At 49.4% G+C, this 11,907-nt stretch overlaps 1 protein-coding gene across 1 annotated transcript in view; it reads left to right on the forward strand.

The window, feature by feature from the left end:
- Positions 1-395: 395 nt before the first annotated feature.
- Positions 396-11,907, forward strand: part of ANKRD13C (ankyrin repeat domain 13C) — a 76,351-nt gene continuing 64,839 nt past the window's right edge. The window contains exon 1 of the mRNA XM_068239232.1: positions 396-785. Coding sequence (XP_068095333.1) covers positions 530-785 — 256 coding nt within the window. The 5' untranslated portion in view covers positions 396-529. The remainder of the gene's footprint in view (positions 786-11,907) is intronic.

Genomic DNA, 11,907 nt, shown 5'->3' on the forward strand with positions numbered 1-11,907 from the left:
AGGGGAGGGAGAGGACCCCCAGATCTAGCTCTGTGTCGAATTGCAGCCCCCGAGCCCCGCTAGTTCCCGAGATAGGTTTGCTGCTTTCAGTCTCGGGAACCAGCGGGGCTCGGGGGCTGCAATTCGGCACAGAGCTAGATCTGGGGGTCCCCTCCCTCCCCTGAAAATTTTGGGAGTGTACGTAGTGCGAAAGCGGAGATATTTATAACGTTTTACGTGGCTGCACAATTTAATGGGTCACAGGCTCCTACTGCGCATGCGGGGCTGCCCATTCTGACACTACACCCGCACTAATCCACTCCCATTGACGTCATTCTACACGCGCGTAAGCTTTACGAACACCACACGTCACTGCGCGCGCGCCCCCCGAGCTCTTCCTCTCTCTATCCGTCCGCCCACACTCCCGAAGGTGGAAGTCTCGCGCGGTGCCTGGACATCTCGCGAGATCGGCTCGGTAAGATGGCCGCGGTAGCTCCGCCGCTGTTTCAGTGATAGAGACGAAGCGATGCACCGGGTGTGAGCCGCACCAATGACTGGGGAGAAGCTCCGCTCCCTGCGCCGGGACCACAAGCCGTGCAAGGAGGAGGAGCTGCTGGAGCCCGACGAGGATGCCGGAGTAGACGGAGGAGGGGGGAGGAACAAGATGGGCGGCAAGAGCTTCTCTAACCACCGACTCAGTCCCTCCGAGGATGGCTACCCCGTGCACGAGTGCGTGTTCCGCGGGGACATCCGCCGCCTGTCCTCCCTCATCCGCAGCCACAGCATCGGCCACAAGGACGTGCATGGTGAGGGGGACTGCCTGCCTATTTCAGGGGGGGAAGGGGCACTGTACATGGTGAGGGGGGGCTGCCTGTGTCAGGGGGGGAAGGGGCACTGTGCGTCAGGAGAGTGTGGGGATAGCAGGGTTGCTGTGTGTGTGTCAAAGAACGACCTCCTTTCCCACACACAGGATCAGCACTCGTTGCCCTGTAAGTGGTGTGTTCTAGTGTGTTGAGGAAAGGGTTGCTTGAGAAGGTGCAGGGGGAGAAGGGGCTGGCCCCCCCCGTGAGGAGCGCGCGGGGAGAAGGGGCTGGCCCCCCCGCGAGGAGCGTGCGGGAGAAGGGGCTGGCCCCCCGCGAGGAGCGTGCGGGAGAAGGGGCTGGCCCCCCGCGAGGAGCGTGCGGGAGAAGGGGCTGGCCCCCCGCGAGGAGCGTGCGGGAGAAGGGGCTGGCCCCCCGCGAGGGTCGCGCGGGAGAAGGGGCTGGCCCCCCGCGAGGGTCGCGCGGGAGAAGGGGCTGGCCCCCCGCGAGGGTCGCGCGGGAGAAGGGGCTGGCCCCCCGCGAGGGTCGCGCGGGGAGAAGGGGCTGGCCCCCCGCGAGGGTCGCGCGGAGAAGGGGCTGGCCCCCCGCGAGGGTCGCGCGGGAGAAGGGGCTGGCCCCCCGCGAGGGTCGCGCGGGGAGAAGGGGCTGGCCCCCCGCGAGGGTCGCGCGGGAGAAGGGGCTGGCCCCCCGCGAGGGTCGCGCGGGAGAAGGGGCTGGCCCCCCGCGAGGGTCGCGCGGGAGAAGGGGCTGGCCCCCCGCGAGGGTCGCGCGGGAGAAGGGGCTGGCCCCCCGCGAGGGTCGCGCGGGAGAAGGGGCTGGCCCCCCGCGAGGGTCGCGCGGGAGAAGGGGCTGGCCCCCCGCGAGGGTCGCGCGGGAGAAGGGGCCGGCTCCCGCGAGGAGCGCGCGGGAGAAGGGGCCGGCTCCCGCGAGGAGCGCGTGGGAGAAGGGGCCGGCTCCCGCGAGGAGCGCGTGGGAGAAGGGGCTGGCCCCCGCGAGGAGCGCGCATCTTCGTAAGGAGCGTGCGGGTGGGAGGGGGTTGGCCCCGCGAGGAGCGTGCGGGTGGGAGGGGGTTGGCTGGCCCCGCATGGAGCGTGCGGGAGAAGGGGGTGCCCCGTGGGGTGCATGCTAGAGAAGGGGATTGCCTTGTGCAGAGTTTGCAAGAGGTGTCATTTTTTTTAAAAGAATGCAGACAAAGGGGATTGCCTGCAGGGCTGTAGAGTTAGAGTTGAGGACTCGGAGCAATTCTGGGTACCTGGAATTGGAGGTGGTGGTTTCATAAAATGACGAGTCCGGATGGGATGATTTTTGTACCAAATCCACAGCCCTGGTGGTAAGTATTAGGCGGGCATACCCAGGCACAGTTTTTTTTTTATCAATCGAGCCGCTGATGGCTTGATCGATAATTTCCGACAGGTCCGATCACCGCGCGGATCGATTCTCGATCAATCCCCGCGGGCGGACAATAGCGGGGAATCGAGCGGAAGATAAGGAAGCGCCTGCGGGGGACGAGCGGGAATCGATCCGGCGGCTAATCGAGCCCCCGGATCGCTCCGTGTGTGCCCAACATAAGACCAGAGTTCCCAACCCTGTCCTCAAGGCCCACCAACAGTACATGTTTTGCAGGAAACTACACACAATCACAGGTGAGGTAATTAGTGTTGCAGTAGAGCTGATTAACGACCCCTGTGGAGCTCCACACAACATGCACTGTTGGTGGGCCCTGAGGACAGGGTTGGGGAAACCTGACTGAGTGGGAGTCGGAGCCATTTTGGGTACCTGGAGTCGATGATTTTTGTACTGACTCCACAGCCTGTTGTTGCCCTGTGACACGAGGAAAGGGGGTAGCTCTGCGAAGTAAAAGGGAAGGGGTTGCCATGTAAGGTGTGTGCAAAACAAGGCAGTCACCCTGTGAGGTGGGTAGGGGGTTGCCCCGTGAGTCACTTGTCTACATCCGCAGTCAATTTATTATAACAAGTTTTGAGGTAAAAATAAAAATGATGCTACAGGAAAGTTGTGGTAAATTGGATATATGCAGTTAATAGGTGCTTGGATGTTTTTCTTACGTTGAAGGGTTTTTTACACTTCAGTTATGGAGAAAAGTGTACCTTTATGACGTTTTCCTTCTTTATGGTTAAAATACTAAGAGGTTGGACTTCAGTCCTTTAAATTTTTTTACATTCAGATAACCATGGGAAATCATACGTAAACAAACTTGAATTTTTAATTGATTACAATGTAACAAATGTTTGGAAAGCTTCTGTTCTCGTTAAAAAGCACTCTTAGGGCCTGTTTCCACTAGGTACGAATAGGCAGCGTTTCCCCACATCCGAGCCGGACGGATTCCTGTTAAATAGCATGTTGGTGTGAATCTGGGCGGCAGGTTTTTTTTTTTTTTTTTTTTTAGCATGCATCTGAATGGTACAGCTGTAGCAATGTGGCTTTGCAGCAGCATAGGATGCACCACTGTAAATAAGCCCTTAACAAATGTAGATTTACTATGTGTCTTGGTAAATAAAATATTTCATAAAGGTTTATTCTGTGATAATACATCAGTCTGCATGTGCTTCCCGCTTTATCTGTAGCTTGTTTGTGTACATCAGCCTTGATGTGGCTGCTGGTCTGATACTCTTCTTGCCCAACCAAACAGTCAGTGGGTCTCCATAAATTAGGTAGTTCACACAGTATGGTTCAGCTGCCATATATGCCCCTATACTTTTTTTTAAAATGTGATCATGCAGTGGAAGCATCTCCTTAGGGTCATAGCAGAGTAGTTCACCGAAAGCTGTTTCTGCCTGGTTGTACATCCAGATCAATCAGACCCCTTTTACACTTAATGCGTCGCGCTACTCTCATCGCTGAAGCTCGTTGCGGTTTCCAGTAAAAACATGCTGCTTGCAATGTGAAATAAGTGCTCTGGGCACTGCAGAAGTAACGCACTAGTTGCAGTGCATTGCATTACCCTGCAACTCCTGGTAGTGCACCTGAAGCCGTGAGCTAATCTCTCCTTTAGTGCGATTGTTCCAAATCGCACCGCTTCCACGGGACACTAATGTAAAAGGACCCTCAAGGGATGCAAGCACCTCTTGTGTGAAAAATATTTAAAACTAGCTAATGGGCCGGCGTTGCCCGGGGGATGTATTTGGCTGGTGTTGGTTTCACCCACTTTTTCTAACCCTAACACAATTACTCAATAACCAAGTTTGTGAGCTTTGCGGTCCTTGGCATCAATGATTTGCATTGAAATGAAGCAAATCTGATTGGCTGTTTGTGGCTCCCACCCCCTTTTCTGAATTTGAACCCCAGTCACCCAATGACCAACTGTACCAGGTTTGAGGCTTGTGCCATTAATGGTGCAAGAATGGCAGCAATTAAATATTCCCCTTGAAAATCAATAGGTGAATTTTGATTGGCTTTTGTAGGCTCCACCCACTTTTCTGAATATTAATCCCAGTCACCCAGTGGCCAACTGCGCAAAGTTTGAGAACCCTGTCATTAAGAGTGTAAGAATGGCTGCAGTTTACATTTTCCCAGTGAAATTTTGTATTTGTCTCTGCCCACTTTTTGGTTAATAAGTATCCTATATGTTGTTCCAGGGAATGTACTATGTAAGTGAAGTGTTCTCCCCAGGCTCTTTTAGCCGGGTGCTCCGCCCAGCTACTTTTGCTGAATGCCCGGCTGTCATCAGCTCACCTCCTCCTATGTTGTAGGCAAAGTTGTGCACAGAAGCACCGACCCTGCATTCTCTCAACTCGCCCCACTGGCTACTTTTTCATGCCACCCGGCTGGAAAAAAAATTGTGGGAAACACTGTGTGTGCCAAATTTCATTCAAATCCGATCAGCCATTGTTGCATCATGATTGAGTAACAAATATCCAAACTTTTGCATTTATAATATTAGTGAGATGAGGGGGTTGTAAATGTGTGCTTTGTTGGGGGGGGGGGGGGGGGGGGAGGAGTATGGAGGGAGCAGCATTGGTTGGTTGGGGGGGGGGGGGGGGTTCTCCATATGTATGAGATCCATGTTGCTGCTGTCAGTATTGCAAGTTTGAAGAGCGCATCCCTTGCCTGCTGGGTGATGTAGTCATTAATGTGTTTATACCTCCCAGTCGGGAGGATGAGATCTGCTTCCTGTGTTTCTCGCAGGTGTGGAAAATATTCTGAATGGGTACATTCTCTTCACAAGTGGGAACCGAGCCTAATATAGAAGTTCAGTTCCAGGCTGTCCAATTCAGGAGACAATTTTTTTTTTTTTTTTTTTTTTTTTTTTTTTAAGGAGCTTGTTTCATTGGCAAGTTTTTGAAGACCCTAAAACCAATCCTGAAGTCCTTTAACCTAAAAAATACCTCAGTCAATTTGTATAGTTTTAAAGGAAATAAACATGGTATCCTCCATATCCCTCTCACTTCAGTTGTCCTTTAAGTAAAGCTAGGATGTTCCTTCAGAAGCCATGAAAGGGATTAGTTGGGGGACTGATAACACTACTGAACATTTCTGTAGGACCGGTTTCTGACAATATTTGCTGGAACCAATCCTCTATAATAAAACTCCTGTGTCCCTGCATGTGCTGTTTCTGTGTAGCTGGCTCCGTGCTTTTTGCTACTGCGCATGTGCACAGCATGGACCCAGCCTCACACAGACGGGAGGACGGGGCCAGGGAGCCGGGCAGGTGTTTAAGCGGCCGGGCGAGCGCACATGTGTGCGGTAACATGCGGCAGGCGAGAAACACAGACCCTAGAGCCAGTTTTAAAACGGGCTTTGGTCTGCTGGTGTATAATAATTCACTTTCATAATAGGCTGTTGGATGCAGCCTGGCCACACTGATAGCGGTACTGTCCCATTTCTGGCTGGGGTTAAAAGCAGGGCTGTGGAGCCGGTACAAAAATCTTCCGACTCCTCACTTTATGAAATCGCGACTCCGACTCCGGGTAACCAAAATGGCCCCGACTCCTTAGTCTAATATTTAACAGGGCTGTGGATTTTGTACAAAACTCCCGACTCAGATTCCTCAGTTTATGAAACCACGACTCCAACTCCGGGTGCCCAAAATTGCCTCGACTCCGACTCCACAGCCCTGGTTAAAAGGAAACTGAGATGGGGATAAAAATACAAAATATACAGTGGTGTGAAAAACTATTTGCCCCCTTCCTGATTTCTTATTCTTTTGCATGTTTGTCATACTTAAATGTTTCTGCTCATCAAATACCGTTAACTATTAGTCAAAGATAACATAATTGAACACAAAATGCAGTTTTAAATGATGGTTTTTATTATTTCGTGAGAAAAAAAGCTCAAAACCTACATGGCCCTGTGTGAAAAAGAAATTGCCCCCTGAACCTAATAACTGGTTGGGCCACCCTTAGCAGCAATAACTGCAATCAAGCGTTTGCGATAACTTGCAACAAGTCTTTTACAGCGCTCTGGAGGAATTTTGGCCCACTCATCTTTGCAGAATTGTTGTAATTCAGCTTTATTTGAGGGTTTTCTAGCATGAACCGCATTTTTAAGGTCATGCCACAACATCTTAATAGGATTCAGGTCAGGACTTTGACTAGGCCACTCCAAAGTCTTCATTTTGTTTTTCTTCAGCCATTCAGAGGTGGATTTGCTGGTGTGTTTTGGGTCATTGTCCTGCTGCAGCACCCAAGATCGCTTCAGCTTGAGTTGACTAACAGATGGCCGGACATTCTCCTTCAGGATTTTTTGGTAGATAGTAGAATTCATGGTTCTATCTATCACAGCAAGCCTTCCAGGTCCTGAAGCAGCAAAACAACCCCAGACCATCACAATACCACCACCATATTTTACTGTTGCTATGATGTTCTTTTGCTGAAATGCTGTGTTACTTCTACGCCAGATGTAACGGGACGCGCACCTTCCAAAAAGTTCAACTTTTGTCTCGTCGCTCCACAAGGTATTTTCCCCAAAGTCTTGGCAATCATTAAGATGTTTTTTAGCAAAATTGAGACGAGCCTTAATGTTCTTTTTGCTTAAAAGTGGTTTGCGCCTTCGATATCTGCCATGCAGGCCGTTTTTGCCCAGTCTCTTTCTTATGGTGGAGTCGTGAACACTGACCTTAATTGAGGCAAGTGAGGCCTGCAGTTCTTTAGATGTTGTCCTGGAGTCTTTTGTGGCCTCTCGGATGAGTTTTCTCTGTGCTCTTGGGGTAATTTTGGTCGGCCGGCCACTCTTGGGAAGGTTCATCACTGTTCCATGTTTTTGCCATTTGTGGATAATGGCTCTCACTGTGGTTCGCTGGAGTCCCAAAGCTTTAGAAATGGCTTTATAACCTTTACCAGACTTATAGATCTCAATTACAGTACTTTTGTTCTCATTTGTTCCTGAGTTTCTTTGAAACTCGGCATGATGTCTAGCTTTTGAGGTGCTTTTGGTCTACTTCTCTGTGTCAGCTCCTATTTAAGTAATTTCTTGATTGAAACAGGTGTGGCAGTAATCAGGCCTGGGGGTGACTACAGAAATCTAACTCAGGTGTGATAAACCACAGTTAAGTAATTTTTTAACAAGGGGGGGCAATCACTTTTTCACACAGGGCCATGTAGATTTGGAGTTTTTTTTTCTCACTAAATAATAAAAACCATCATTTAAAACTGCATTTTGTGTTCAATTATGTTATCTTTGACTAATAGTTAACGGTTTTTGATGAGCAGAAACATTTAAGTGTGACAAACATGCAAAAGAATAAGAAATCAGGAAGGGAGCAAATAGTTTTTCACACCACTGTACATCCTGGGGCTTCCTCCGGCCTAATCGGTCTGTCGCCGTCCTCTTCCAACTCCCCGTTCGAATGCAATTGTCCTCTGGTCTGGGGCCAGGCCGCACACTCAGCGCATTCACTTCACTGGGAGCATTCTGCACCTGCACAGCACTATTGCTCGGAGTGCTCCTGGCCGGAATGCGTTTGCGTCGACTGGAGAATTTTCCAGGCTAGTTGCGGACGAACGAGGCGGCGACTGAAAACGAGGAGGGAGCGATCAGGTCGGAGGGGGCTGGAGGAACATTTATGTGGTCCCATCTCAGGTGCACTTTAAGCTACATGATTGTCCATGGAAGGAATTGGGACTCGATCCCTCAGGTGCCAGTTTGGACAGAGTTCTGTACAGGCGCGTTGCTATCCTGCAGGGTGGAGGAGGGATGTCAGAGCAGCAAATGATGTCTGGGTAAAGAACAATACCCTCTGCTGAGTTACAGGAGTTGCTGTATACACGTTGGATTATTGGCCGATGGCGGCCTCCCACTGACCACCTCTTCCGAGAACCATCTTGCGTGTGTACGCAGGTTTACACTTTAAAGACAAAGCTGACTAACGTTTATTAAGCCTGTAAGCTGTATTGGATGATATCTTCGATGTCCTTGATAATATCTAAGTTACTTGCAGCTGTGATTGTTCGCTTATGGAATAACAATGTTCATTACCTCTGGTGATAATGTGAACCACTCCCTAATGAGTCATGTTTACGTTTGATAGATTTCCTGTTTGTTCACCTTTTAACATTGATCTGATATTCTGTCCGCAGCTCCTAATGACCCAATGCGGAATATTCTCTAGTATGTCTTTCCCTGTCCTGAGGTTCTCAGTCACATATCGTAAATATGGCATTCTGTCCCGGGATGTTGCAGTGTAGCGTCACCTGCTCACCCACGCGCCGTGATGGTCACTAATTAACTCGATGTTAAACGGAAAAACATGTTGTCTAGTCATGTCAGAGCTGATTGTGTCTCTTCTGCAGCATTTGCCAGGGCTTCTTAATTCAAGTCCTCAGAGTGCTTCTAAGTGGTTAGGTTGAGCTCAGAATTTTTTATTGGTATAGGAAGCTTTTTATATATGGATGAGATGGAGCGGACTAGCTAGCACAGCAGTAAAAACCAGGGCTGTGGAGTCGGTCCAAAAATCCACCGACTCCGACTCCTCAGTTTAGGATTCCACCGACTCCGACTCCACGACTCCGACTCCTCTAATTTGCATATTACAATTTTGTTGATTAAAAGTATGTAACATGAAATTCGTCTCTTAACTGCCAACGCTTAGGAATTTTACAAGACAACTGAAGTGAGAAGGATATGTAGACTACTATATTTATTCCCTTTAGACTAAAACTAGTCCTTGGTAAGAGTACTTGTAAAAGGTACAAACCGGAACAAAGAACATCTATCAGGCCCTAGGCAATGTAAGTGTGGGTACATGTAAGAATGATGTGCAGGTACTCTGCAGGGGAATGAAGAGATTGTAAACAGACAACACCTCTGTGTTCAATGTGCACAGCATTCTCAGTGGATTCCCTGCAGCTCTGTGGGGAGAGCATATGTAGAGTATAGTACTACTGTGTAACAAAGTAAACCTGAGACAGATGAAATTAAAGTTTTATACATACCTGGGGCTTCCTCCAGCCGCCTTCAGGATAATCAGTCCCTCGTTGTCCTCCTCCGCCACCTGGATCTTCTGCTATGAGTCCAAATACTTGAGCCAGTCAGGCGTAGTGCGCATGCACACACTCCGCCGCCAGGAGCATACTACACCTGTGCAGCACTATTGCGCAGGTGCAGAATGTTCCTGGCTGTGGGAGCGGCATGCGGCCGGACAGCGCTGACTGGCTGAATTACCAGGACTCATAGCAGAAGATCCGGGTGGTGAAGGACAGCGAGGGACTGATTAGCCTGAAGGGGGCTGGAGGAAGCCCCAGGTATGTATAAAACTTTACTTTTCATCCGTCTCAGGTACCCTTTAATTTGTAGTCACCAAACCAAATTTTAACAACATATCAAATTATCAAACATATCAAATTAGCGTGGATCGGAGGGGTTGGCCGTAGAGCTGCGCAGCCGCATTCGCGGCCAGGCGGACTGCGCAGCCGCGGCCAATGGAAGCGGCCATATTGAGAGCGGCACGAGAGCCCGACCCGGCCTGGGGGGTCGGGGTCGGCGCGGACGGCGATCTCAGGAAGGGGACCCGGCGGAACTGCACGGAGGGCGCGGACGGCGTCCTCCGTGCATTTAAACAGCTTACAGGTACTTTGCTTTTTTAGACATTTTGGCCTCGTAAGTCCTTTAAGGAACTAAATATGGCAGCCACCATATCACTCTCATATCGGATTCACTTTATTATGCATGCCCTCAGCAGGTACCCGGGTTCTCAGAAAATAACCCTATCAAGCAGCACCCTAAAGAAACAATCAAAATCCGTCCCCGGAATAATTTAACACCGGAGAGGATAACTGCCAACCTGGATTTTACAAATCTGCTCCACAGTCAAATGGACCCCAACACTCTAGTAACCCAGTACAACAACACAATATATGAAACACTCAACAGTATTGCCCCATGGCGCACCAAATCAGCAACCAAAAAGCAGAAAGCTGATTGGTTTGACAAAACAATCGTGAATCTAAAAAAAAAAAAGGGCGCAGACTAGAAAGACAGTGGCGTAAATCAGGGTCTGAGGAGCACAAATCTAGCCTAGTTCAACACTTCAGACAATACCAACAAGCAATAACCTGACTTTTTCTCGCACAAAATATCTACAGCCAATAACAGAGCTGCTCGACTCTTCCACGCAGTGGAATCGCTCTGCAATCCTTCCTGCCTAGAATCCCTGACCACATTCTCCAGGAAAAGGTGTGAAGAATTCTCTGCCTTCTTCACAAACAAGGTGTCTGCCATCCATGCCAGCATTACACCAACAACATCAATTGACCACTGGACTTTGCTTATGCCTACTACCGTACCACCTCACTACCTGCGACCTGGATCCTGGCCCAACTGGATCCTTAATGCAGTGCCCAGAGCTGATCAGGCCAGCACTTCACAAAATCACTCGGTGCTCCTTGCAAAGTGAAGTTTTCCCAGAAGAACTAAAGAAAGCAATTATAAAACACCTCTTGAAGAAACCATCACTAGATCCTGATTCTGTGACCAACTACAGACCTGTGGCGAACTTACCATTCCTATCAACAGTTATCGAGAAAGTAGTCGCCAACCAGCTAGAAGCCAGGCTTACAGATAACATCTTTAATACTTTTCAGTCAGGATTCAGGAAAAGGCACAGCACTGAAACGGCATTAGTCCGAGTCATAATTGATCTACTTACTGCAAGGGACAAGGGTGATTGCTCAATTCTGATTCTTTTTCACTTGTCTGCAGCATTTGATACTGTGGATCATGAAATACTAATCTAGCAACTGAAGAATTACTGTGGCCTAAGGGGTACTGTTCTTGGCTGGTTTCAGACCTTCCTATCTGGCAGGACACAGCAAGTAAGTATGTCTGGGCACACACTACTCTACTCTAATCCAGTGGCACTTCCCTATGGCGTTCCACAGGGTTCTGTGCTATCACCATTACTCTTTGCAGTCTACATGCTCCCACGGGGCAAAATAATCCAGAACTATGGCCTAGGATACCATTGTTATGCAGCTGACACACCACTGTATCTGTCCTTCAAGCCTGGCACCCAAGACACATCAGCATCCATAAATGCATGTCTAGTGCATTTACAAAATTGGATGAACACCAGCTGGCTGAGGCTGAACTCTGACAAAACAGAGGTGTTGGTGGTAGGTGGTCCACACATGATGGATAAAGTTCAAAACGCTCACCACCTCAAACTAGCAATTGGGGGAGATACTGTACAGTATAAAGACTCTGTGCGAAACCTTGGGGTGATCCTGGATGGAAATCTAAAACTCAGACAGCAGGTATCAGCTGTCGTCAAGTCTTCCTTCTTCCCTCTAAGAAATATAGAGAAAATCAAACACCTTATCCCAGCTGAAGACCTACCCGCCCTGGTTCATGCATTTATATCCTCCTGCCTAGACTACTGCAACACCCTGTTCATCGGATCTACAGATAAGGTTCTGCGCCCCTTACAACTAGTACAGAATTCTGCAGTCAGACTCCTGGCCAATGCCCCCCGCAGCTCACACATCACCCAAGTACTGCAAACTCTTCACTGGTTGCCAGTAAAATGGAGAATCAATTTTAAGATCTGCCTGCTGACATTCAAGGCTCTACACCACATGGGACCCAAATACATAGCGGATCCATTGGAACTTTATGCCCCTCCACACACCCTCCGCTCTGCCAACAAGATAAAGCT

Source organism: Hyperolius riggenbachi, chromosome 6, assembly GCF_040937935.1.
Source record: "Hyperolius riggenbachi isolate aHypRig1 chromosome 6, aHypRig1.pri, whole genome shotgun sequence".
NCBI classification, from domain to species: Eukaryota; Metazoa; Chordata; class Amphibia; order Anura; family Hyperoliidae; genus Hyperolius; species Hyperolius riggenbachi.